Here is a 25,171-nt window from a genome sequence, read left to right as displayed (position 1 = left end):
GTATTAAAATAACAGTAAAAAAAGTCATCCTTTCTTCATGGTTGGCATAGGTAGCACATCCTTTATGTCTCCGTGTTTTCTATGAGTTTTCAAATGCTGCGAGAGATTGTCACTTCTGCTAAATTTCTTGTCACAATAGGTACATGGGAACGGTCTATCCGTGGAGTGTACCGATCTAATATGCCTTTTCAAGTGTTCGCTACGGCGGAAAGCCTTAGTACACTCCTGGCATTTAAAAGGTTTCTCCTCTTCGTCTAATGGGGATGAAGATTTGCTTGTGCTACTTCGTGGTCCCTTCGAGACGCTGGCGCGTTTCCTCCTTGCGGGTACGGAAATATTATTTACCGCGGTGGCTGCTGCTGAATTTGTATTGCGGATGTCGAACGAGGTATTGTCGAGCAGCTCCTGGTTCAGAATGGATGGTGATATAAATTTGTTACCTGCAGCGGAAATTTTGGGGTCGAGCTGCTTTGCAGCAGCCAGTCTGTCTTCGTGATCATCGTCATCCGACATAATTGCATTTTCGCATTGAGAAAACTTAGATACCTTGTTAACTTCACCGTACAGCTTGTCCATAATCACAGGATTACTGCCATCGATCAACGATGATGAAGTCCTCTGTTTCTGGACTCTGTTTTGAGGTTCTGAAGTTGAATTGCTTCGTCTACCTGTAGAAGCGGCTGCAGCAGAAGACAGTAATGTTCCTGCAGTGGCTGCTAGTGCTGAGGATGCCGTACTGTTGTTGATATTACAATTGCTATCAGCATTACTGCTGATATTACCATTGAGGTTGTTACTGCTGCTTGAAGTGCTACGGTTACCGCTAACCACGGTGGTCCCAGAGGCCGTCGTGGTCGTAGAAGTTCGAGGTGTGAGGCCGACAGCATTACCTGAAGGATTTGAGGATGATAGCCCTGCAAGACCAGTAGTTGCATGCGGATTAAAGGAACCTGTCCCCAGCCTTGCAGTGGACAATGTGTTGTGTTTGGTAGGGGGATTAAAGTTGATATTGTAGTCGTTCAACAACTGTGTCAACTCATTATCGATCTTAAAAACTGAAGGTGCTGGTGTACCATTTACTCCCGGTATCGAACCGTTCTTCTGCTGATGATGAGCATGATGAAGTGAATAGTTTGCAGAAGATGAAGAAACAACAGGTGCTGTCGCTGATGCTGATGCTGATGATGCTGATGCTGATGCCGCTGCTCCCACGGTGGCAAGAGCTCCTGGTGCATGTGCTTGTGTATGCGCTTGCATTTGTGCCTGTGCCTGCGCAGCTACCGCAGTAGCAGGCCCCGCCCCCTTCGTGCCACGATGAAGGTGGTGAGCATTATGAGCAGCATGGTGAGCATGTGCATGAGGGCCGTGGGCATGACCATGGACTTGATGGTTATGAGGGTTCCCCGCCGACGGCACAGCAACCGTACCCATAATGGGTGTAGGCGACTTTTTAAATGACATAAGGTCAATTGAACTACGTCCACGTCCGCTCCCACCGCCGCCGCTACTTCCTCCACCGCTTAGGGAGATACCAGCGCCTGCGCTGTGGCTACTACTAATCGACTGCCTATCATTAGACAGGTTCCAAAAGTCTATCTGATGCGAGATCGACCCCCGCGAATGCTGGTGCTGCGGAATTGACCCGGTAACCACCTCACTCATCCTCCTCTGCGCGCTACCTGGAGACATGGCAGCCTCCTCCAACATCAGATGACTCGCACCGCTGCATCCATGATCCTCCAAAAATCCATGATCCGCAAACATCGACGTGGGATGCACCCCATTATTCAGCAAATTAGGATTGATAAACTGCTGCTCCGACTGCTGCAACTGCAGCAACGACGTCTGCTCCTCGGGCGTCGCCTCCAACAGCCCTGCAGACCCACTCGTAGATGCCATGCTCATCGGCATATCCTGTTGTAACAAAACCTGCGGCGATAAATCAGTAGTAGTGGTGCTATTCCCACTCGTCGTCGCACTCGAAAGCTGCGTCGCAAACTTATGCCGGTGCTGATCAACATCCCATTGCCGCTCCTCCTGCTGCTGCACCATATCAGAAAATGCTGTGTTATCATCCAACATCGCCAGAAGATCAGTCATAGCCGTCGGCGTCCCCAACTGCGTTGTTTTACTGCTCTTCAACGTATTCGGCGTATCCACCTGCTGAGGAGTAACGGCACCCTTCTCAGCAGGCTGCTGTGTCGTTATATTCAGCGAATTATTCGAATACAAATGATAATCCCTACCACCACCATTCCCATTGTTGCTCCCCTGCTGCCCTCCAACTTCGGAACCCTGTATATACGGCGTATAATCTGCTGCCGTCATTTTTCTATTCCCTTGCCTTTTTTACTGTCCCAATCTTTTACTGTATCTTCACAAGACTCTCTCTCGGCTGTTACTGCTGCTTCGTCGTCGTCGTCGCTCTTCGTCTCTCTATTTCTAATCGTCTAACTGCTGCTTCTTCTCCTTCTTCTTTTTCTGCTGCTTCTTCTTCTTCTAACTTTCCTTTCTCCTATAACTAATTATTCCAAAATAAAAATTCCCTATGTCTTTTTTTTGGTTTAAATCAAAAAAATTAAAAACCGGATTACTCTTCTTATAATCAATTCCCAACACAAACAATGTTTAAAAACGACCAAACAACCAACAAAAACAAAGAATCTTAAAACACACCTTCTGTCTCTCGCCGTGTGTGTAGATCGCTTACCTTTCCCCTCCAATCTCTATAACTCTGTTCTGTCCTGTCCGTCCGTCTGTCCGTCTGTCTGTCTGTCCTCCTGGCCTGTTCGTTCTCTTGTCTCCCAACTCCTTCCCGGTTTTTCTTGCTCTATATATATATTCTCGATTAAGTACTATCAGTCTGCAATAACCTCTTTACTAACAAAAAACAAAACCAAAAGACTTCCCTCGTCCTCCTGGTCTCTCTGTCTCTCACACCGCTCTAATATGCTTGTGTGTTGATTCTCGTCTGATATATGTGATGCTATTTCTCTCCTATATGATCTTTTTTAATTTTTTGTATGGTAGTGATAATTCTTGAACAAGATATAATAGTATATATATTCATCCGTTCACCTGGCGCATATACATATCCATCCATCCATCTAAAACCACAAGAACACATACAGCACACGACACTCGATATATGCTGACTGGCTGACTGACCTACCAGCTGACTGCTCTTTGTTCGACTGTTCTTATTCTATGTCGCTTTTTCTAATTATTGGCTACCAAAAGACCGAAAATACAGAGAAAAAACCAAAATACTGCACAAATAAGAAAAAACAAATATGAATATAAATAAATATAAACAAAAATAAAAACAAAAAATAAAGACCACACAGGACTCACTAAAATAACACACTACACGTAGTGTGTTATTTTAACGCCTACTGTATCACACCCATGAACTTTTTTGTCTGTCTGTCTGTCTGTCTTGTTGTTGTTTTTATCTTATGTATGACAATCTTAGCATCTCTGGCATAAGAATAGATTGTTATACAAGTACACCGGACCAGACATTATGTTTTCACGCCTTCTGTCTGCTGGCGAGCGCGCGAGCGCGCGCGGTGTGGCGGGCGGAGAGTGGTGCTGCGTTAGTTTTATTATTGCGCGGACACAGGACGGAGATCGGACTGGAGGGGGCAGGTCTTCCGGGCGAGGCGGCTGTGTAAGGCTGCATGGTGCTGCACGCAGCACCATGCAGCGGCAGTCATCCAGAACCCAGGAAAACAGCTCTGCAGCTACAGAGCTGTTTTCCTGGGTGTGTCCTTTGCAGCCCGCGGCTGCAAATCGCGCTCGCGATGCGGGTAACGTTCGTACACTGTGACCTCCCTTTATTGGATGTTTGTCTCCGCCGCAAAATACATCGCACAGCGTAGTAGAAACCAGCCACAAAAAATAACAAAACCTCACGGGCTCTCCCCGCCGCCGTTCTCTTTCTTTCCCTTCCGTTTCTCTCTCGTTTGTTCTGTCCGCCGCTGCCTCTCACACAACGCACGGTTTGCTTTCCGTCTCATCTCGCATTGCATTACCTTCCTTCTACTTTCTTCTCTCTTTCCTTTCGAAAAAACAACGTAACACGTCTCAGACAGAAGATTTTAGACACACACCGAATATATTAAATTGTACACAAAAATGCAAGGGGGTATACGCAGGAAGCAGGATTTACTGCCCCGGTACAAGTCTGGTGGTGCGGGCCGCAGGCCTGGTGGGTTTCTGACTACGCCGCTAAAGAAGCTGCTTGTGTATTTGTTGTTACTGGTTGTCGTGTACACGGTGGTTCGAACTCTTGGTTTGAGTACCGCCGAGCCGGTGTATGAGTTGGAGGGTTCGCCTGCGTCTCCGGCGGCAGCGGTGGCAGCCGCTGCGCCGCCGCAAGGTCCTGCGGTGGGTGCGGCTGCGGCGGGCGGTGGAGGAGGGCCAGCAGCAGCTGCCGCTGCCGGCGGTAAAATACCCAAGGAGCGGTTTAATAACGAGGTGGCGAAACAAGAAGAGGTGGAGAACTTGAACAAAAACACAGACGAGCAGGAGAAGGCAGTGAGTTCTAGCAACAAGAAGGGCAGCGGCAGCGGCAGCGTCGCGGGCGCTGCCGGCGGGGGTGCTGTAGCTGCACCGGCGGTAGCTGCGGCGCCCGCGGCCGCAGTGATAGCGGCAGAGCCGGCGTCGCCGGCTCTGCCGTCGACTGATATGGACGTCGTAAGGAGTGTGGCCGGGGCCAGCGGCAACGACGTGAAGGCAGAAAAACACGATGATCCCGGCATTGATGAGCAAGCACGTCGAATCAACGACAAGGCACCCTTCAAGAAGGTGCCGACTGTATGAGGGCCAAGAGGCGGTTTCGGTTTTTTGTGCATACTATCCGCACGCCGTGTTAATTGGCGCGTCCACCGCACTCCACAGAAGCGGAACGGATAATTTTTTTTTAGTTTTAAAACGTACATAACACATTGCCCGTCACCAGGTAACTATCATTCATAAGTTCTTTACTACTGCATCCTTGCGCTCCTGCCAAATGGTTTTGCCACTGCATGAGCATATCTGCTTGTCGTTTTCCCATGCTCCTGCGCTGCGCGCGATGACCCCGTAGTGGAAATCTTGGGCTGGGGGCTCGGCCGTGATGACAAATGCGCGTCCTATCAGATCGTTCACGTTGACTTTGGCGCTCAAATATCCATGTCCACTGCACGGCCCAGACGCTGCGGGATGGCCGTTTTCAGCACATGTTATAGGCTCTGGCAATTTGCAAAATATGCCGCCAGTGCTTGCAACGCCGTTGGAAACGTCCCCTGTCTGATGCACAGAAGCGTGGTATTTACCTGCGTGGCTGACGCCATTGAGTGTGATATCAAACAGTGTCCTATTTTCGAAGACACTAACCATCCTCACCAGCCCCCTTACCGGGTCGCTGCTGTGGTTAGATGAGGCTGTCTCCAAAATAGCCACCGCTGCACTGTTGGGCTTCCCGGTCCCACGCAAAATGCCATCCAGACCGCTTTCCTGTAGTGCATTGACCACCACGCTTGGAGGAGCCACCCCGGTAACTGCAACAATCTGCTTACCAAGATCGCAGTCTACCTTTTGGACCCCTTCAAGCGCCCCCAACGATTTTTCGATCGAAGTAACACAATCAGCACAGTGCATGGGCACCGAATAAGTGGCTTCAAATGAATCCTGTGGTTCAACAGGCATAACGGATTGTATAAGCGGCAAGTAGTGGTTGGTTATATTTCTGTTGTATCTATATATTATAATTTGTATACTTGTAAAAGTTAATGATAATTGGTAGAACAATTAAAAAAACATAAAAAATAAAAAAGTCGTTGTATTTTTAAAACCCGAACCTCCGACGAGTGTAAGTGTAAGCTATAAAGGCCAAAACAACCATTGATAGGGTGATGCTCACAAACCACATGAGTGACTGGCTAGATTGGCCCGGAACGATAACGTTCATACCCCACAGTCCCGTTATAATATTCATTGGCATGACGATGGTACCTAAAATGGTAATCTTGCCAAGTACATCGTTCATGTCGTTGCTGACTTTGGTCATATCAATATTGATCTGAGCAAGATAATTTGAATGGGAACGGCTTAGTAACTTTTCGTAGTGGTTTAAGGAGGAAACCATAGTTATTATGTGGTCTTGGATATCTCCGAGGTACATGCCTATCTCTGATCGGGGAGCAACCTCCCATTGCTCAGTGCAGCGCTTAGAAAATCCTTTGATGACATCGGCTTTGGAACCAAGGAGACGGACAATACTCATGACGCGCTTGCGACACTCACCTATCCGTCGCAACATGTCACCTTTCTTTTTCCAACCCATAACCTTGGCATTTATTGTCGACTCGGTGCTGGAAGACGACCGCGATGTGGCAGTACTTCTGCTGGCGTGAGTGTAAGCAGTGCGACGAGAGATCCTATCAAACGGGAAACTGGCATCATCCGAGGATGATTCGCCGTCCAAATCGCTGTCGCTCGAGTCGCTCGAATCGTCTGCTTGATGCATCTTGAGGATGGAATCCTCAATATCATAAACCTCATCTTCAATTAACTCGATCATCGGGGCAAACGCATCGGTTATGTCATCGATAAGCGCGTAGGCGATCCAATCAGCAGTAACATTGAGGTAGTCCTTCAAGAGTCGTGCACGCCGCCGTACGTTGATAGGATGTGGCGTGGGCGCAAAGTGGAACGTGAGCACTCCGGTACGAAATACAATAATGTAAACGTTTAACGGCTCCAGCTCACCGTCCCGAGGTTTCCGTCTGTCTCCAGATTTACGCTTATACTTTTCATTTTCCTCTATCTTTCTTAGGCGACGATGGTAACTCGAAGTGCTACTGCCAGCGTTCTTGTTAATGGTCGAAGATCTGCGCCGTAAGCCGCGAAACCGGGAGAACCAGCCTTGTCTGTCACCGTCACTATCACTAGATGCGTCCATTCCACTATGAACGCTGTCTTGTAACTGCTGCTGCACTTGCTGCGTTTGCTGTTGCTGACGCCGTTTTCTTTTCCTGCTTGATCGTTCAGCAACGATATCAAAAGAACGAAAACATACCAAATAGTAATCCTTAAATAACTCAACCTTTTCACGAACTTCCCCTAAGAATATATCCTCTGTGGTTAACGGATGGATACCGAAAGCTTTACTCAAGACCTTCATCTCCTCTTCAGTAGGGTTCAAAACATCCAACCAAAAGGGCAGCGCATCATTTAAATCCCAAGAGCCAGATTGCTGTGTGGTACTTGTTTGTTGTAAAGGGGTGGAAGCTTTTGTATCTAATGGCGTAATTTGATCTAACGCATTCCCACTCCAAGTAGCTGTGTGAAGGTTGTTGGTACTACTAGTATGATTAGTGATGTTATTATTAGTGTGGTTGTTACCTTCAGAAACACGTCCACTGCCGCCGTTCGCATAAATACTACTAACAAATAGTTCTTCAAACTTTTGATCCGGCTGTAAGAGTCCGGATATGGTCGGAGAATGGATCGTCGAGTCCAGGTCCTCTCTGAAATAAGTGAATCGAAAAATTTCCGGATTATTTGAAATGATATGTGGGGGGTATTGAATGTTCCGACCAGCTAGGAGATCATCACTGACAACATCAGTAGAACGATCCCTTCCAGTCCTTTTACCGGATGTCGTAAGACCAGGCAAATTAATACTACCTTTTTTCAAATGCCATGGTGTTAGCTTTTTAGGCCTTAGCCTTCCCTTCCGAAGTTGCTCAGCTTCATTTATCCTTGTGTTCCCCAGTTCTGGAACGTCGATATTGGTAATAATGGGTCTTAGGAAAGCTATCCCATTAAAGGATTCTGTAGTGTCATCCTCATCCTCATCATCATATTGAAAATGAAAGTCTTCAGCATCCCGTAAGGCCTCCCGTTTCAATTTTTCAATCTCCTCTTTAGAAAACTCCTCCAAAACACTGACATCTGGCCATTCTCTAAGACCACCGGCATCGTCCTCATCAATAGGCAAGCAAACGTCGTCTAATGAAGATGAGCCACTAGATCTGCGCGACGACGGTTGAGATTTATACTCTTCAGACTCTTCCGACACCGTACTTCGAGTTTGCTGCTCTTGCCGACTCTCCTGATCACGCCTCAGCTTTACGTGCTCTAATAACTCGTCCATATCAATAACAACATCGCCTCGGAGGCCACGAACAGCACTAGCTCGCCGACTAGTTCCACCAGGATAAGATGACATGGAGCCATAGCCTTGGCTTATAGCCCATCTTTCAGCTTCCTTCTGTGTGTTCTGAGCAGTTTTTCGATGCTCAGACATCCCTTCCTCTTCACTTCGTACAATAAATGGGTCCCTAAACTTTGGATTAGACATTGCTTCATGATGCTGTGATCCACCAGAAACGGGAACCTCCGAAGCACCACCTTTTGGTACTGTACTAGGCCGCACTACCACCGCATTGCTCCCACCAGACACACCATTATGCATCCACTGTGCTGCTTCCCTAACCGCAATCAAAGGTCTATGGTCAATATATGATTCACCTAACTCATTAGAACCTTGTCGGCCTTCAATACACGCAACACTAGAGTCATCGTCCGTATCATGAATCACTCCCCAGGAGTCCGTTTTATCAAAGTCAGGGGCAAAACTTTCATCACAGCCACCTATAATGTCATGGTGATCATCTGATGAATTATTCTGGAAAACTGATCGACGACGACTCCTTTTTCTCTTCTTCGTGTGTCTGGTCCCTGCTTTAACGTCTTCGATCAATAAGGGAACTGCATCCAAGTCCTCTGAATACTTATCTCTGCTCATCGCTCTACGAATATGGCTTCTCGGACTCCTTGATGGTTCCAATTATAACTCTAGGAATCACTGGAACAACCATTTAAGATGCGTGATGTTTATGTTGCTCTCTAAACATCTGCTAATAAAACCACTACGGGTTATTGGCCGTACGTAAACCAAGAAAATACGTGGTTACCGAAAGAAAAATATTCAATCACGTGATGAGTTATCTTTTACATAAATCGTAAAATGTATACATAATGGTCCTTGTAGGCTAACCCCTGGGATGCTATAAATCCACCTTGATCTAATGGGCAGGGATATCAAGGTCAATAATCCATCGTCCGAACACTTAAGATACATGCTGGTGTAAAAAAGGAGTCTTAGGAGTGTTGGATAAAGTCGGCAGATGGTGATGGAAGTTGGTGGCAGTAGTAATAGTAGTATTTATAATGGTAATCATGATGGTGAAAGGGGGACGATAGGGTTAAGTTACGACGGAAGAGGGAGGAGGAAAAGAGCCTTCTTCGTTATAAAAAAAGAGAAATAAAAAATTATAACCTTATTCCTCTTCACTTATATCTTCATCCTGCCTCCTCACCTCAGATTCTAATGCTTGAGCGAAATCCTCATCGCTGGAATTCAGATCATCATCTTCATGAGGAGATATGTGTTGTTTCTCTCTTGGCTTTTCTTTTTTTGCCAGATCATCCAGCCTTGGATTCATCACTGCATTATCTAGTCTGGGATTCGCAAGATCGTCCAGCCGCGGATTTAGCGGGTTTGTCGCTGGAATCTCTGCACGTTCCACAGCATGCTTCTTAATTCCATTTTCCTTGGCTCGCTCCTCGGCCTCTCCAACAGCTTTCCTGGCACCTTCTTTAGCGTCCAACTTCTCCTTGTTTTCAACGCGCTTTCTCTTGTTCAGATCAATTTTCTTTATGGCAGCTCCTTCTTCATCAGAGGCATCCATTGGCACCATCTTAAACTTCTTCCTCTTCGAACCAAACTGTCTCAGAGCATCGTCTATCTGAAACCGGTTATGTAACAATTCATCGTATTGCTCCTCGGTCAACGAGATGCCTTTCTTCCCCGGTTTCATCTCTCCTGTCCCAGCATCCTGGTAGTACTCCCTAATATCAACCAGATTTATATTCCTAAACTGTCTTACAGTCACCCGCTTATTCTTTCCTAACTCAAAAAAGATGTTATCCTCAGGTCCAGACTCGTGATACTTCCTTTTACGATACTTATTCCCACCACCAGTGGCTCCACTTTCACTTACCGAAGAAACACCGTTATAACCGTTACTGTACTTATGGCCCCCATAGAGCTGATTGCTTGGAAAGCTGTTATATGACATCGACCACTACGCACACTTCTGGCTACCCTCCAAATGATCTGCTTTCACTAGCGTCTCTCCTTATCTCAAGAGTGTTATTGAACCTGTGCAAATTGGTCGAAAAAAGGATAAAGCTGTAGTATATAAGGATAGCAAGTAAACTTAGAGGTGAAAGAAAGCGAGGGGACTTTATGAAAAAAGCCTACTGAGCAAAAAGGCAGCAAGAACACATTGAAAATTCCCAATTCCCAAAAAGAGGAAAGCCCATATTATTGTGCAGCTTGTTCTTAATGTAGCCGTAAATATTCTTGTCTACAAATCAGTATGTTTTAACAACTCATATCAGTTCTGCGCTACGTCTGTAGGATGTGTTTCTCGGTGCGCCAGCGCGCTCGGCAGAGAGATGGTCGTGGTGACATGCAGGATCGTTTTATAAATGTAGGTAGAGATAGGATAAAGGTTATCATGTAGTAAAAGATTCGGGAGCAGCGTGTTTTGGAGACATTAATGTAATCTTAATAGTTTTATAGAAGCTGAAAAAACGGTAAGGAAAAGACGCAGCATTAGTGTGATAATGGGGAAGTGTGGAAGTAGTTGCTGGTGGAAGTAGGAGGATCTTAGAAAGGTCTGGGCAGGGTGATTGAGGCTACAGGAGTGAAGAAGGTTATATCTGTGTGAATTATAGTAGCAGGACTATGGTGTGTGTATCTATATGCTCATAAGGATCGATCGATACCTGTAGAGCAGGAAAGAGAAACTGATGCGCAGTTGTTGAAAGCTTAGATAATTTATAATTGTATTGCCGCAGAAGGAAGCTTGTTGGAATTGAAGCGGGAGGGGGGGGGGGGGGGTTGATTTTATAAACATATACAAAGTGGGGTTATTACATAGTAAAAGTGCATTAAAAGCGAGTTTTCACGATTGTGAAACAGGCGTAAGGTGTAAAAAAGGCATTACTAAGCTTACTTAATTAAGTGTAGCAATGACAGAAACAAGCACATGGTGTCTTGTCGTTGTGCAGAGCAAGTTGGGCAGAAATATTTAAATATAGTTATTATATGGTACGTAGGACGGTGAAGGTTTTTGTCGTTGGGAGGACTTTATAACATTTTCTTTTATATCACTTTTCTAATTGGAAGAAAAACGAACAAAAAGGCTTCAAGCACAAGGAACCTACAAGGAGGAAGAACAAGTAACAGCTAAAAATCAAGATGAGAACAATTGGAGCAATTAAAAAAGTAGTCAAGAATGCTCCAATTACGGAATTACCGAGGTTGATTCTAGGAGGAGCCACTCTGATGGACAATTGGTATAATGACGATCCTTACTCAGTTCCAACTGTTGAGTTGTTAAGATATGCTATGTCGCGGGGCATCAATGCAATTGACACATCGCCATACTATGGTCCGAGCGAGATTATCTATGGCAAGGCGCTACAGGAAATAAAAGATGAGTTCCCAAGAGAGGAGTACTTTATTTGTACGAAAGTTGGGAGAGTTGGGAGGGCTGAATTCAATTACTCGAAGGAAAACGTACGGTTTAGTGTGAAGCGGTCATGTGAACGGTTACATACTGATTATTTGGACTTGGTGTACTTACATGATATTGAGTATGTCGAATATGACAAGATTTGGGAAGCGTTGCGCGAATTAAGAAAGCTCAAGGACGAAGGCGTCATAAGGCATATTGGAATTAGTGGTTACCCGGTAGATCTTTTGTTGTATGTTAGTAAGACATGTTGTGGTGTTCCTGAGATTGGACCATTAGACGCTGTATTGTCGTATTGCAACCTAACTTTACAGTCGGTGGTTTTGGAAAAAGAAGGAGACCGTTTCTTTAAGGAATCTAACATTAAAGTTGTGAGTAACGGGTCCGTTGTCTGCATGTCATTGCTTAGATCTAAGGGCACTATCAAGGACCATCCTTGCTCGCCTGAGTTGCTTGAATGTGCCCAAAAAAGCATCAAATATGCTGCTGAGAATGGTATTCCTGAATTGGCTGAACTGGCTACTCGTTACAGTATCTCTAAATGGATTCATAAAGGGCCTACCGTTCTTGGTGTGAGCACCGTTGACGAACTCAAATCTGCCTTAAACGGCTACTGGAAAGTTGCCGATAACGGTGGAAAACTGGATGAAAAGGATGAAGCAATCGTTGCCCACATCCAGAAGAATATCTTCGGTGATCATTTGAATGAGAAATGGGAGTCCGGTATCCCTCACGTTATCTCTTGATTTCTTGGCTTTATCTGGAACTTTCCGGGCGTTGATAACTACTGTTAGAAATATATACATACTTCATATGATTAAACGCAAAAAATAAAACATTAAATAAAGAACACTGTAAGCTGGTGCAAGCCTTATAACCTACTCGCGTTTCTTTGTCTTGGCCGTCTTACGTTCACTTGGTTCTGTAACTTTATCGAAATGAGCCTCCAAGTTAGCCTTCTGAGCCTTCAATGCCTTTAGTGTAGCTTTCTTATTCTTCAACTCAACTTCCAATGCCTTCAAATCCTTCGTTTCCTCCTTCAATGTGGTTCCCTCTTTAAGTAACTGCTCATGCTTTGATAGGCTTTCGATGACTTTTAAAACAGTTGGAATGCATATACTAAAGTACAAAATGAATCCCGTAATGTACAAATTTCGCTGATTGTACGTCTTTGTCACAAAATTCTGCATTGAAGATTCCATCATTCTATCCCCAAACCCGTCCTCGTAGTGTTTCTCCGCTTGTGAAACTCTTTTCCAAGAATCCAGGAATAGGAGTCCAATTAACGCATATGATATCCAAACGGCTGTCTTTAACTCTGATGTTCTCAACAACTTCTCCGAGTTGACGACTATAACCCTTCTCAGCAAGTGCGGTAAAGGCATAACCAAGATAAAAAGTACCACCATCTCCATAACCAAAAACCCAAATAGCAGCGATAGATAAACCGACATCCTTTTATATTCACCCTCTTTGATATTGCCTGTCTTAAAGCTTGTAGGGGCACTCTCGTTTCAACTCTTTTCTATATTACACACAAACGATTTTCAAGGAGATTTAAGGAAAAATCACTACGGTATAAATATACATAATTTAGATGGATGTCAGATTTTAGAAATTTCACTTGATATTAGTAAATTGAAATTATACATATAAGGTATAAAAGGCCGAACATTTATTATCCTGAGAGTTGTTCACAAAGATTATTTGATGGTCGCCCCTTTCTTCATTTTGCCTTTTACTCAAATCTGCTCTTAATGGCCATTGCTCATTTTGTTACAGCGGCACTTGGCCGTAGCAGAAAAACGAACGACGCCATTATTAATTCCAGCCCACTCACGTCTCAGTGGGACCAATACAGAAGCACAATTATAAGCCACTGGTTTTTGGAATAGCCTAACCAAAATGTAATTGATCTTCTTAAAAAGTTTATCATCTCGCTGAATGTATATATGTAAGTGCTAGCCGGTCGTTTTCGACTGATCTTTAAGGAAGAATATATGGTTTCCAAACATAACAATTAACTATTCTTAATATATATATATTTGTTTACTCTTTTATTCAAATATATAAATGTAATGAGTAGTTCTATACAGTGGACTATACAGGCTCAACAGGAGATCATTCACTCGTAGATCCACTTGTGTTGACTCAACGTCCAGTCAGCAAGCTCTTCTTTTTTGAACCACAAGTTAATCTCTCTTTCAGCAGATGCAACAGAGTCTGAACCATGGCAAACATTTCTACCCATATCGATACCAAAGTCACCTCTGATGGTACCTGGAAGAGCATTTGATGGGTTGGTAGCACCCAAAACAGTACGACCTTGAGCAACCACATCAGAACCCTCCCAGACCATAGCTGCGACAGGACCAGAAGTCATGTGAGCAAGCAACTTTGGGAAGAAAGGCCTGTCAACATGTTCAGCGTAGTGTTCCCTCAACAATGCCTCAGTTGGTACAATCATCTTGATGCCGACTAATTTATAGCCACGGTTCTCAAAACGAGCCAAAATCTGCGAGATTAGCCCTCTTTGGACACCATCTGGCTTAACAGCGATAAAAGTTCTTTGAGTTTGATCAGACATATTGTATATAGATGATGGAACTGTGATTCAAGTGAAAGCGATCTTAGAAAGGCTATGCAAACTTCAGAAAGTGAAAACGTTGGCCTACTATGTGCCCGAAAATATGACAAGACTGACTCTTCGTCTGGACAATTTGCCAGCTAGTCTATAATTTGTTGAGTGAGCGATTGTTAAAAATTTCCTTTGGGGCTCGAGGTTACGTAAGATGTATGGGTTGCTTGTTCTGCTAAGATAGTTAAATCCGGGGGTACGCTCGAGGCCCGACGCTCGAGGATTAATTAATTACGTAAGTCATGCCACTAACGGGGAATAGGCATTCCGCGAACTTCGTGGTGTTTGGAGATCAAACTGTACAACGGGCATCAGTACAGTACTTGGCGGAAGAGTATTGTGAGAAGGTACCAGTAATTAGTTATACAGAAGCAAGATGATTAATTTGTCTATAAAAGAAGCATACGAAAATATGGCGATGGTAAAATAGGACATTGGGGGTGCGGGAAGGTTAAGTGAGAAGAGATGGAGTGATTGAAGACAGAGGGCGGTTAACCCCCATTCGGCTGAGGAGATAGTCTGTCCGGTCCTGCATGGGTAGCAGATTCTTGAGTATTCATAGCGTCCAGTGACCAAGGTTGAGCCTCAGGTGTAAATTCAAAGCCGTAGACTTCATCGAATATGGCCATAAATTTATCCCAGAGGTTGAATGCCTTGAGCTGATTCTGCTTCAAGTTGAAAAGGGCACGCAGATTGGCCAAGAGCTCGTTGTTTGCAAGAAAAACAGTAATGAGTTCGTTGTGAGATCCCTTCATACTGATGGCAATATCTATTTCATCGATTATGATCTCAAATTCATCCTGAGAAGCCTCGCTACTTAATACTCCATCCAGGAGAAGCCTGTTGATCATAAACAGCTTATCTTGAAGGTCAAGTTTTAACTCGTTATGAAGTTCTAGATTTTTCTTTTGTGAGAGTCTATTGAGGAGTGGGTTAGATGAATTTATGGTCAGATCCTGAGGACCCATACCAACAATCTCCCAATTCTCGTCATCCTCGTACTTGTATCGCTGGGGTTCTTGAATCTTATTTTTCTTACTATTTGCCTGTTTCTTATCTGATGCAGTTTTCTTACTACGTCCAATAGTCCTTTTGGATCCTGATTCAACATCTTTATCATTTTCTATGCCCTTCAAGTCGCTTGTATTGTCAACCTGAGCTAGAGCAACTTCTCTCTTTGATCTCGAAGAACGAGTCTGTCGCTTGGGTTTCACCTCTTGTTCCTTCCTCTCTCTTGCTGCCCTCTGTCTCTTACTGCTCCTCGTAGGCTTCAAAGTTACCCTTTCTTTCCTCTTCGGCGAGAGTTTGCTCCCATTAGTAGCACCCCCGACTTCTTCTTCATCCTCATCCTCATCCTCTTCTTCATCTTGAAACTCAACTGAGTCTTCCGGATCATCATCACCAGGCGTGGATTCTTCAAGATATTCTTCCTCGTCTTCCGGTCTTCCAGAACTACCATACTCCACAAACTCCCACACGTCAATCCCATCCGTGCCCTTCATCGCCATCTCATAAGCCTCCACCAACTTTTTGTTCTTACTATTCTGTTTCTTCTTCGACTTGTTAGACTTACTCAGCCACTCCTTACATTGCTCCACGGTTAACGGTGACATATCTTGAGCCTTAAGCCACGTGTACGTGTCATCACACAAGAACTTCAGACAGTAGGACGACTGTACCTTATCAAACCTCCGAAACTTGAGCAAATCTGAATATACAATATACTTGGAATCACTCTCCTCAGCATCATCCTGTTCCGCCTCATCATCTACATCCTCGCCCTGACGCTGGTTCTTCCGGTGTAGTCTGATCACATTAGGCGGTATGATTTCATTCGGAATAATCATCGCAGGCCAAGAAGGATACCCCTTCATTTTCGCAAGCACAATATCTGTAGGCTGATAAACATGTTTAGCTGGCATTGTTCCTTCTGAATTAAAACTCACTCGATCCTCAACCTCTAAAACCAACAGCTACCAATATTTGTCGATCGCGATGTGCTCCAAACAAACCAATAAAGATGGATTATAACAATATATAATCCCAAAAAATTATCTCTGCTGATAAAACCAACTATCGAAACTACCAAATGGTCACCGTCTGAATGCCCCCTTACAATCTGTAGCTTTTGTCTTTTATAAACCTTACTTAACGAGTACGGGCTCTCTCTCTCACTCATTCAATTCAACTCATTCTTTCCATCTTTAAATCTTGCTGCTGCTCTTTCAATAATTTTTTGTTTTTGCATAGAGAGCGGAAACGTCGATTGAATTGTGCGATACGTCTAGACGCTATCCAGACGATGAGATAAATCCTTTAAATAAAACAAGACTGAATTAAAAATACAAACGATCAGCAGTAGATGGAATGGGCAGTTATATGGGAGGGACCGGTACGGAGGGAGAGAGGGAGGGAGATGTCTAAAGGTATATATAATAATGCGTCTTGTTGCTATAGTGGGTATATTTGCCGAGGGACCGCATAGCTACAATACAACACAGACAATACAAATATTAAGACTCAGAATTTGGTACGAAGGGGGGCTTGTGGATGGGGCTGAGAATGGGATACTGATGAGGTACAGGGTTAAGTGTCATGAGTTCAACGGAACCGAAAAGGGAGGCAACGGCAGAGGATAATAATAATAATAATAATAATAATAATAATAATAATAATAAAGCATGAAAGGTGAAATAGTGTGGATTCAATTTAATAATACCCTTGGCTATTCACGAGAAATAGCCTGTAAATGTGAGAGGTTGGGGAGAAAGATGTAGACGAAAGAGGAGAAATAAAAACGATTCCCATGTATGATCAGATAAACAAAAGAGATACAAGAGATATAGAGTTGATAAAAAAATGAAATGGAAGGAAAAGTCAGTGCACAACAAAAAATCCATTCATATATGTCTTGCAGAGGGTAAATAGAGGGCTTGGAGAAGAGGAGGAGATTTGGTAATTAAAAAAAGTTAATAATCAATACGGACAGGGGGGATGGCTGGAAAATGGAATGCGGCGACTCAATATTGACCTTGTTGTGAGTTCACACCGTTGAAATACTGCTGGTAAACAGCAGCCTGCTCAGCATTCAAGTAGGCGGCAGGATTATTAAAATTCTGCTGCTGCTGAGGAGGAAGCTGCTGATGATGCGCCGCCACTGCCGCCGCCGCTGCATGATGATGATGGTGGTGATGATGGTGCGCTGCAGCCCCTGCAGCAACCGAATGTGCAGCTGCAACATGGTCGTTCGATGGTACACCAACATTAACTGCGTTAGGATTCCCCGACGCATCTTGAACGGCGTTTGGACCAGCAACACCACCCACAGAAACGTCTGGTTTATCCTCGTCCTTGATTTCCTCATCATCGTCCTCCTCGTCCTCGTCCTCCTCTTCTTCCTCAGGTGCGTTCAAACATGCTTGAATAAGATTCTTACCCTCAGGTTGTGTCACTATAGGCTGAAATTTTGGAGTCGTAAAAGTGTAAACAAGTCCTGTCTCGGACACAACAAGAAGAAGAACCTGGGTGCCAGTCAACACAGACAATTCATACGCCTTCTTCATAATCCCATGCTTACGTTTCGAAAATGTGATATGACGCCTAGTCTTATCTTGAATAAACTTGATTTCGATTTTTCTCCTCTCCTTCTGTTGAGGTTGATCTTGTTTCTCTGTGTCAGACATCTTTGGCTTACTTGTTCTTTCAATACAAATCTTTTCGTAGCACGATAATAGCGGGATCGGCAGCACACACTATAAACTCGTTTTTTTTCTGGTATCAGCTAATCCTCTTTGTCAAAAACGTAACTATCACAGAGTTCTCTACTATTCCTTGATTTGTTAATTTGGTGTATACTGTACTATACCACTTTACTACTGCAAAAGATCACTATCTCAAACAAGTTAAAGGAGTACAAAACAAGTTAAAATATCTAAGGCCATTGCTCCAACAGGAAATTTTTTCTTTTTCTTCACAGCTGTTATCACCATGCACGTGCTCCGTTGGGTGGAACCAAAAAAAGGGGTTTGCGAATTCTGTGGATCGAACACAGGACCTCCAGATTGCGGAGAACGGGCGGACACACGGGAGACGCGGTTTCGCTTTTCTTCAGTCTGGCGCTCTCCCAACTGAGCTAAATCCGCACAAACGTTGGTAGGAAGCTTTCTGTGAGGGGTAGTACTGGGGGGTTGGTCACGTGGGTTGCGGGACCGGTGATTTGGGCAGGGGAGGTAGTTATGTCGACAGCTGGTGGTGGGTGAGCCAACTGAGTCAGTGTAGAATGAGGGGCCGCGAGGTTTATTCTCGAAGATGATGACATGACAAGATTGATTTGAGAAAAGAGAATTACGTGGAGTTGGTGTAGTTTGTGCACTCCACTTGGACCGTTGTTTGCGAAATATCCCTCAGGTATGAAATTCGATGGGTTTCTCCACGGGTGCATACAATGGCCGTAGGACAAACAAAGATGTTACGTAGACAATCGAGTGATTTTACATAATGTAAATCCGTGGAGTTGGGTTGCCAGTGGGCTAAGGTTTGCCTGGCTCTAGACCGAAGATCTTTGAAGCGAGCTGGGCGTGGGTCTGTTGTAAGGTGTGCACAGATAGTAGCGGATCGGTGACAGTGACGCAATTTCGTCTAACAATAACCGTTGGCAAATCTCGAGAACCAAAACAGCCTGCAAGCTATTGTTTCCATTTTTTGCTCACAGTGGGCAACTCGACTAGATATATGCCAAGCATGCGGTGGCATGCTATTGTTTGAGTAGTGGGTAACAAGCTCCCCATGGCAAGTCGAGATGTTCAGAAGAGACGTTCTTTCCTGAATCATGCTCTCGCAATTAAGGAATGTAGCCGATGGTTCCGCACCGACCGCCGTGCCATATCGTCATCCCCAATCTGGGACGCATTCACCTGGATGACGATCAGGCGGACGAACCGCCAAAGGTGGCTAGGAAGAATATATGGTGATATACAAATTGTATTTAGATTACAAAGACAAACGGTTGGATGTCTCTCTATACATGTGAATTAGGTAGACTATGTACTAGGCGGTTGGAGATAATTATTGGCATTTGTTTATATTGCCGTGCCGAGTTTCTTGAGATTTGAATGAATATCAAGAGACTTATGCAACAGGAGTTTCAACAATGAAGATGTAACTCCCTGTCTTCACATCGTAAGATTCGAACTTTGTGTGCTCGATCTTCTTCAACTTTTCAATGTGTCTCTTCAATATGGGATGTTTAGGATCCTTAATTGGCTGTCTGGTTGCCTTGTCAGTTGGATAAGTGCTGTGAAGCGTTATGCGGGCGCGAACATTTAATTGGTCGCCTGGCGGAGGGGCAATATTGCCGACGTAGCTGACCTCACATACCTTCTCCGCAAAACGGACCAAGTTGCCGCAAATCGTGGGCAGAGAAATATTGGACAAGTCGACAGGGGCTAAAAACTCGATCTTCCCGTAATCATTTTGACCCACAACTAGGCCAGATACTTTCCGAAGCTGTAACAACGTCATCGATGACAAGGTCTCCAGGGAAGGAGATATATAGTATCCATCTTCAATGAAAGAAAGATCGTCCCCGACAAAACCGGAAGGTTTCACAATATCTTTCTTTTCCTCCACGGCGGTATTTGCCTGCATTATAGGCAGGTTAGTACCATTAAATATATAGGATGGCTTCTTGTTTTCTTTTGCGGCCGCGGGTGTATCATGTACGGTTTCAAAGAAATTGGACTCCTTACTTTGGGAGGTCTCTTTCTCGCTAGCAAGTGCGGGCGCAAAAGTAATTCTCTTTGGCTCCTCGTTTCCATCATTTCCCACACCGGCGGCGTCTTCCATTTTTTTCCTGTTCAATATTAGGTTTTTGAATGATTTCTTGTCCGGGTTAAAAAGCCTATTAGTGGAAGATAAGATGATTTCATCTGTCTCATTAGTAAACACAGTGGAAGAACCGGTAGAAGTCGGAACTAACTCTCTGGTGGACTCTTGTGAAGACGACATGGAGGAGACTTTTCTGCTCATAATGTTGTTTCCAGAGCGCGCAGCAGTGCCGTTAGCTTTGGACTTCGGGCTAAATAGTGGCTTTGGAGCGAGTCTGTATGCACTAGTCAAAGAAGCTTTCTTCTTGTTGTCAGCGTTAATTTTTGTAGCGCTTGGCTTTGAGGGTTGTGTAAATGAATTTGGGATAATAACTCGCGAAAAGAGTTCATTGGTACCATATGGGTTATTTCCTTGTTGGGCAGAGGACACAGAATTCCCCACAGGTTGTTGAAGATTAGCAATGTTTGATCCCGTTGATGATGAATTGGTATTTCCAAACAGTCCATTGGTGGTGGAACCAGGAGCCTTTGGTCCAAAAAGACCAGAGCTAGTTGCCACTCCAGGCTTTGAACTAAAAAGTCCACCACCCGTAGCGCCCACAGTAGAAGTTCCGGACGGTTTTGATCCAAACAAACTACCTGTAGCACTAGAGGATGAGGCGTTAAGAGGTTTGGGAGTGAACAGACCACCAGAACCGGAATTGGAATTGGCATTGACATTATTAGTGCTGCCAAATAAACCAACTCCGGTATTGTTAGTCTGCGATGAAGAATTGTTACCAAATAATCCTGCACCTGTATTGTTGTTCAGAGTTTTGTTCCCAAACAAGCCTCCAGCAATTGCACCCGACTGAGCAGTATTATTGCCAAACAAGCCACCGCCTTGCTGCTGCTGCTGCTGCTGTTGATTGTTGTTGCCAAACAAACCGCCAGCAGCAGGTGCATTGTTACCCCCACTAAACAAACCTCCAGTCGACGTACCTGTAGGCTTGGAACCAAACATCCCACCACCCTGTTGCTGATTGTTATTCTGACCAAATAGTCCTCCTCCTAGTTGCTGAGTATTGTTGTTTTGTCCGAACAAACCGCTGCCTGGCTGTTGCTGAGCATTGCTATTTTGTCCAAACAACCCTCCAGACGGTTGTTGGGTATTATTAGACCCAAACATACCTCCACTCTGCTGCTGGGCATTATTCTGACCGAATAACCCGCCTGTATTGGTATTGTTAGTAGTGGGTTGACCAAATCTATTGCCACCAACTGTATTCTGGCCAAATAAGCCGCCAGTTGCAGGGGGTTTGCTTCCAAAAATCCCACCTGCAGCGGCATTACTGGTTTGCCTAAAGCTATTACTTCCACTATTTTGGCCAAACAAGCCACCTTGCTGTTGTTGGCCGTTTTGTACAAAGAGACCACCTTGTTGTGGTTGTTGCTGCTGTTGTTGCGGCTGCTGCGTGTTATTACTTTGACCGAAGAGACTACCCTGCTGGGTGTTCTGTCCAAAAATGCCAGCACCAGCACCAGCACCAGCACCACTAGGGCCTCCTGCTTGTGGAGGTTGAGCTTGCTGAGTTTGCCCAAATAAGCCACCAGATGACGGATTACCTTGGCCAAATACAGTGTTTGTATTATTTTGTCCAAAGAGTCCGCCACCCTGCTGTTGTGGCTGGGTGCCGCTTTGACCGAACAAGCCGCCCGCTGTAGTAGGCTTGTTGAATAACCCAGAGGTATTACTTTGGCCAAAAGTGGCGGTAGCACTGTTAGCATTGCCAAACAAGCCTGTGCTCTGCTGTTGAGTATTATTTTGGCCAAACAACCCACCAGACTGTTGATTGTTACTAGAGGCAAACATGCTGCCAGGCTGTTGCTGTTGCTGATTATTATTTTGACCAAATAAGCCGCCAGCAGACGTATTAGCCGCCTGATTAAACGTACTAGATTGGCCAAATGGTGAAGCATTATTGGCATTGCCACTTTGGCCAAATAAGCCGCCGCTAGTAGTGGCATTCTGTCCAAATGTAGCGCTCGTGTTATTTTGTCCAAATAACCCACCGCCACCGCCAGCACCTGTTGTGGTGGCGGTCTTTAAGCCAAAAGGAGAGTTAGCTGCAGCATTGCCCTGACCAAACGGTGAACTACTAGCCCCAGCTGCACCTTGACCAAAAGCATTCGTACTGGTCTGAACAAAAGGCGAGTTCGCAGTAGCCTGGCCAAATGCATTGCTAGTGGTATTCTGATTGAAGGGAGAGCTTGCCGTATTGGTATTGGCTTGGCCAAAGAACCCTCCTGTCGAGGAAGCATTAGCGTTTCCTACACCAAAAGATGCTTGATTGTTAGTACCAAAAGGGGAACTGTTTGATTGTGCCCCAAAAGACGAAGCAACGTTCCCCCCGGCGCCTGTTCCCCCTTGACCATACTTGTTGTTCGCTTTATAGTCCTGGAATCTTAACTCTTCAAACGAATAGTTCTTATACTCTGGCATGCACGAAATCGACTGGAATGCATTGTTGACACCAGTAGTCGCATCTTTTTCCGTATAGGCACTGAACGGCTTGATTCCAGTCCCACCTGCAGCTGCTTGACCTCCTGCGTTGCCATTGAACAGGGAAGGCGGATTCGACACCGAGGACGTTGCCTGACCAAATGGACCATTATTACTTTGTTGTTGCTGTGACATACCAAAAGGAGAAGGTGTGGCTTGTTGTTGGGTGTTTCCGAACCCACCAAACCCTGACTGCGCATTATTCGTGGTGTTGGACCCAAATGCATTTGTCGTAGATTGAGGTTGACCGAACGTCCCTGTTTGTTGCTGCCCAAAAGGCGAAGCCCCTGTATTACCGAAAGTAGGCCTCGACACACCAAACATCGACTAGATTTTGAGAAGTTTCTTTTGAATCTTATCGTATAGCTTTCCTTTGTTCTGTCCGCCAATAAGAAGGGTTAAGATCCATCAATAAACAACATCCTTGTTTCTGTAATATAAAAAAGAAGCCCACTAAAATTTTTTAAACTACATTACCCGGATTCAAACCCGTCAATGGTGATACCATCAACAATCACTATCCACGGATTTGATGTGCGCGCGTTCTCGCATCGCCGTCCCCGCATACGTAAATCCAATTAAATATATATATCCTCTTATTTTGTTGCCTAATTGAATACCGAAGAACCTTCCATGTGGCGTACCTTATCCCTACAGAGAATGCAACACCAAATACACCGAAAACAAATATCGGTTTGCTCTATCTATGTATCATATATCCATATATCCCATGCAGGCCATTCCCATGCTACTGCGTGATGCAACATCCTGCCTGTGCCCGCACCATGCCCAGAAACAAAGGCCGTAGCCGCCACCGCAAATCCGTTATGCAGCTCACCATACACGAACACACTCCATTATAACCTCTCTAACTTATCTGCTACCTCCACCATCATCTGCCATGTCTTGAGATTCATAGCTTCCAACGAACCCATGTTAAAATCAACAATCATATCCTCGCACTCATCATCATCATAGCCTCCACTTAATCCCTCTGGCATTTCTGTCCTGCCTGCATCCTCTCCCATACAAGACAATGTCACCGTCGCATCGCAACATACATTATTCTCCGAGTAAAATCCGTAGTATAATTCCATGGCTCCCTGACCTCTACTGCAGTGGTTGCCCGTTGGGATTTTTTGGAAACCCTCCCATCCTCTTGATCTTGGTGGAATCCCCACCGATGCCGTACTTATATCAAAAAGATTATAATGGATAATCTGTGCAACATATTAAAAGTAAAACGTAAATTACAGTATAGAGAGGGAGAGAGACAGTTTAACACCATGGAAAAGCCGCCACAAGAAGCACAAAACGCCACAAGCACACACCTCCAACTCCCCGGGAAGATCGACAATAGTTGGGCTACATGGTCGCCGAGCTTTGTGACAGCGGGGATTCGCCAATCCTCGGCACGTTGAAGGCCGTCCACAGTCAGTGTCGGTTTCAGCGTGGAAGTGTGGCTTCACCAGAAGTTCAGGCGCGCTGCGGGATAAATGCGCGGGTTTATGGATCACGTTACAATTCAGCAAATTGGAGCACGTGACCAGGAGCAGGGTTTACGCGTCGCGTTCAGTTTTGGTGTTTAAACCACATTGCCACCGGGCACCAGTGCCCGGTGGCAATGTGGTTTAAACACAGCAGGATAATCAGTAATTCGGAGCAGGACTCAGGGGAAGGCGGTTCTAGTATAGTCAGTGGTGAGGGAACAAGGCCACTATGGATTCTGCAGGACATGTTGGAGAGCATGGCGACGTAGACGGGCAGTCAGGTTCTGGTGCTGGTGCTGTTGCTGATGCGTCCGATATTCTGGAGGGTGGGGTGATGGATGCAGACCCAACGACAATTGAGATAAAACGTAGCAGAACAGTTGTTAAATTGCATTATGAGAGGCTAGTAAGTAGTAAAGGGTTGCCTTATCTGTTGAAGAATGGGCCTAAGTATGGAAGAATCTCTAAACGTAGGGACACATATCAGAATCTTTGTCATTTATTACAGTTTTATCAGTTATGGGCGCATGAGTTGTATCCTAAGGCGAAATTTAAGGATTTTGTCAGTGTGTGCGATAGACTAGGGAAAACTGATAAGCTGCTACGGCAGTATCGGATGGAATTGATCCGGGAGGAGCTGGATAGGTTTTCAGGTGGTGGCGGAGTAAGGAGTGTGGGTATGGATGTGGATGGGGATGAGGACAATGATGAATTGTATACTAATTCTCATGTAGGTGGCTTGAAGCAGGTATCCGGACCGTCAACATTTGGGGACATTGAGGTGCCGGAAGGACTGCATGAGGGATGTTCAGGGAGGCCGGTTGAAGGGCTGTCGAAAGGTAGTAGCGATAGTTTGACGGCGGATACTCCTTCCACTGCAGCTACAACAGTGTCATCGCAGGTGAACCAGGAAGAAGAGCTGCTGCTGAGGGAACTGCAAGATGTAGAGCAAGAAATGGGTTACTCGGGCGAAGAATATGAGGATGAGGATCAACTGGCGATTCTCCGGGAGATGGAGCAGGGCGGCTAGCGGGGTCACGGGTGCTTGTTTATATGATTATCCTTTGCGGATT

The 25,171-nt window shown here is 45.1% G+C and overlaps 13 protein-coding genes and 1 non-coding gene across 14 annotated transcripts; 3 read left to right on the top strand and 11 right to left on the bottom strand.

Moving 5' to 3' along the window:
- Positions 1 to 24: 24 nt before the first annotated feature.
- Ecym_2301 (C2H2-type zinc finger protein) lies at positions 25 to 2,328 on the bottom strand (the record flags this gene model as incomplete). The annotated part of the gene is made up of 1 exon (XM_003644812.1): positions 25 to 2,328. One exon carries the CDS (start codon positions 2,326 to 2,328, stop codon positions 25 to 27), a length of 2,304 nt encoding a protein of 767 aa, XP_003644860.1.
- A 1,812-nt stretch (positions 2,329 to 4,140) lies between these two features.
- Positions 4,141 to 4,827, top strand: Ecym_2300 (uncharacterized protein; the record flags this gene model as incomplete). The annotated part of the gene is made up of 1 exon (XM_003644811.1): positions 4,141 to 4,827. The coding sequence occupies one exon, from the start codon at positions 4,141 to 4,143 to the stop codon at positions 4,825 to 4,827; it is 687 nt and encodes a 228-aa protein (XP_003644859.1).
- Positions 4,828 to 4,977: 150 nt separating this feature from the next.
- CCS1 (copper chaperone CCS1) lies at positions 4,978 to 5,694 on the bottom strand (the record flags this gene model as incomplete). Its single annotated transcript, XM_003644810.1, has 1 exon — positions 4,978 to 5,694. The coding sequence occupies one exon, from the start codon at positions 5,692 to 5,694 to the stop codon at positions 4,978 to 4,980; it is 717 nt and encodes a 238-aa protein (XP_003644858.1).
- Positions 5,695 to 5,833: 139 nt separating this feature from the next.
- Positions 5,834 to 8,800, bottom strand: MNR2 (putative Mg(2+) transporter MNR2; the record flags this gene model as incomplete). Its single annotated transcript, XM_003644809.1, has 1 exon — positions 5,834 to 8,800. One exon carries the CDS (start codon positions 8,798 to 8,800, stop codon positions 5,834 to 5,836), a length of 2,967 nt encoding a protein of 988 aa, XP_003644857.1.
- A 535-nt stretch (positions 8,801 to 9,335) lies between these two features.
- SUB1 (chromatin-binding transcription coactivator SUB1) lies at positions 9,336 to 10,136 on the bottom strand (the record flags this gene model as incomplete). Its single annotated transcript, XM_003644808.1, has 1 exon — positions 9,336 to 10,136. One exon carries the CDS (start codon positions 10,134 to 10,136, stop codon positions 9,336 to 9,338), a length of 801 nt encoding a protein of 266 aa, XP_003644856.1.
- Positions 10,137 to 11,326: 1,190 nt separating this feature from the next.
- On the top strand, positions 11,327 to 12,349 carry ARA2 (D-arabinose 1-dehydrogenase (NAD(P)(+)) ARA2; the record flags this gene model as incomplete). Its single annotated transcript, XM_003644807.1, has 1 exon — positions 11,327 to 12,349. One exon carries the CDS (start codon positions 11,327 to 11,329, stop codon positions 12,347 to 12,349), a length of 1,023 nt encoding a protein of 340 aa, XP_003644855.1.
- A 132-nt stretch (positions 12,350 to 12,481) lies between these two features.
- YET2 (Yet2p) lies at positions 12,482 to 13,057 on the bottom strand (the record flags this gene model as incomplete). Its single annotated transcript, XM_003644806.1, has 1 exon — positions 12,482 to 13,057. One exon carries the CDS (start codon positions 13,055 to 13,057, stop codon positions 12,482 to 12,484), a length of 576 nt encoding a protein of 191 aa, XP_003644854.1.
- A 671-nt stretch (positions 13,058 to 13,728) lies between these two features.
- On the bottom strand, positions 13,729 to 14,190 carry YNK1 (nucleoside diphosphate kinase; the record flags this gene model as incomplete). Its single annotated transcript, XM_003644805.1, has 1 exon — positions 13,729 to 14,190. One exon carries the CDS (start codon positions 14,188 to 14,190, stop codon positions 13,729 to 13,731), a length of 462 nt encoding a protein of 153 aa, XP_003644853.1.
- Positions 14,191 to 14,732: 542 nt separating this feature from the next.
- Positions 14,733 to 16,163, bottom strand: IOC4 (Ioc4p; the record flags this gene model as incomplete). The annotated part of the gene is made up of 1 exon (XM_003644804.1): positions 14,733 to 16,163. One exon carries the CDS (start codon positions 16,161 to 16,163, stop codon positions 14,733 to 14,735), a length of 1,431 nt encoding a protein of 476 aa, XP_003644852.1.
- A 1,098-nt stretch (positions 16,164 to 17,261) lies between these two features.
- Ecym_2292 (uncharacterized protein) lies at positions 17,262 to 17,924 on the bottom strand (the record flags this gene model as incomplete). The annotated part of the gene is made up of 1 exon (XM_003644803.1): positions 17,262 to 17,924. One exon carries the CDS (start codon positions 17,922 to 17,924, stop codon positions 17,262 to 17,264), a length of 663 nt encoding a protein of 220 aa, XP_003644851.1.
- A 343-nt stretch (positions 17,925 to 18,267) lies between these two features.
- On the bottom strand, positions 18,268 to 18,383 carry Ecym_2291. The gene is made up of 2 exons: positions 18,347 to 18,383; positions 18,268 to 18,303 (listed from the first exon to the last, which is right to left on the bottom strand). It is a non-coding gene; the product is annotated as a tRNA-Phe (tRNA).
- A 985-nt stretch (positions 18,384 to 19,368) lies between these two features.
- On the bottom strand, positions 19,369 to 22,932 carry NUP116 (FG-nucleoporin NUP116; the record flags this gene model as incomplete). Its single annotated transcript, XM_003644802.1, has 1 exon — positions 19,369 to 22,932. One exon carries the CDS (start codon positions 22,930 to 22,932, stop codon positions 19,369 to 19,371), a length of 3,564 nt encoding a protein of 1,187 aa, XP_003644850.1.
- Positions 22,933 to 23,465: 533 nt separating this feature from the next.
- Positions 23,466 to 23,705, bottom strand: Ecym_2289 (uncharacterized protein; the record flags this gene model as incomplete). Its single annotated transcript, XM_003644801.1, has 1 exon — positions 23,466 to 23,705. One exon carries the CDS (start codon positions 23,703 to 23,705, stop codon positions 23,466 to 23,468), a length of 240 nt encoding a protein of 79 aa, XP_003644849.1.
- A 622-nt stretch (positions 23,706 to 24,327) lies between these two features.
- CSM3 (Csm3p) lies at positions 24,328 to 25,128 on the top strand (the record flags this gene model as incomplete). Its single annotated transcript, XM_003644800.1, has 1 exon — positions 24,328 to 25,128. One exon carries the CDS (start codon positions 24,328 to 24,330, stop codon positions 25,126 to 25,128), a length of 801 nt encoding a protein of 266 aa, XP_003644848.1.
- Between the last annotated feature and the right edge of the window lie 43 nt (positions 25,129 to 25,171).

This window comes from Eremothecium cymbalariae, chromosome 2 (genome assembly GCF_000235365.1).
Source record: "Eremothecium cymbalariae DBVPG#7215 chromosome 2, complete sequence".
NCBI lineage: Eukaryota > Fungi > Ascomycota > Saccharomycetes > Saccharomycetales > Saccharomycetaceae > Eremothecium > Eremothecium cymbalariae.
The sequence above is the reverse complement of the archived record's forward strand: the minus strand, read 5'-3'. Positions and strand labels throughout refer to the sequence as shown.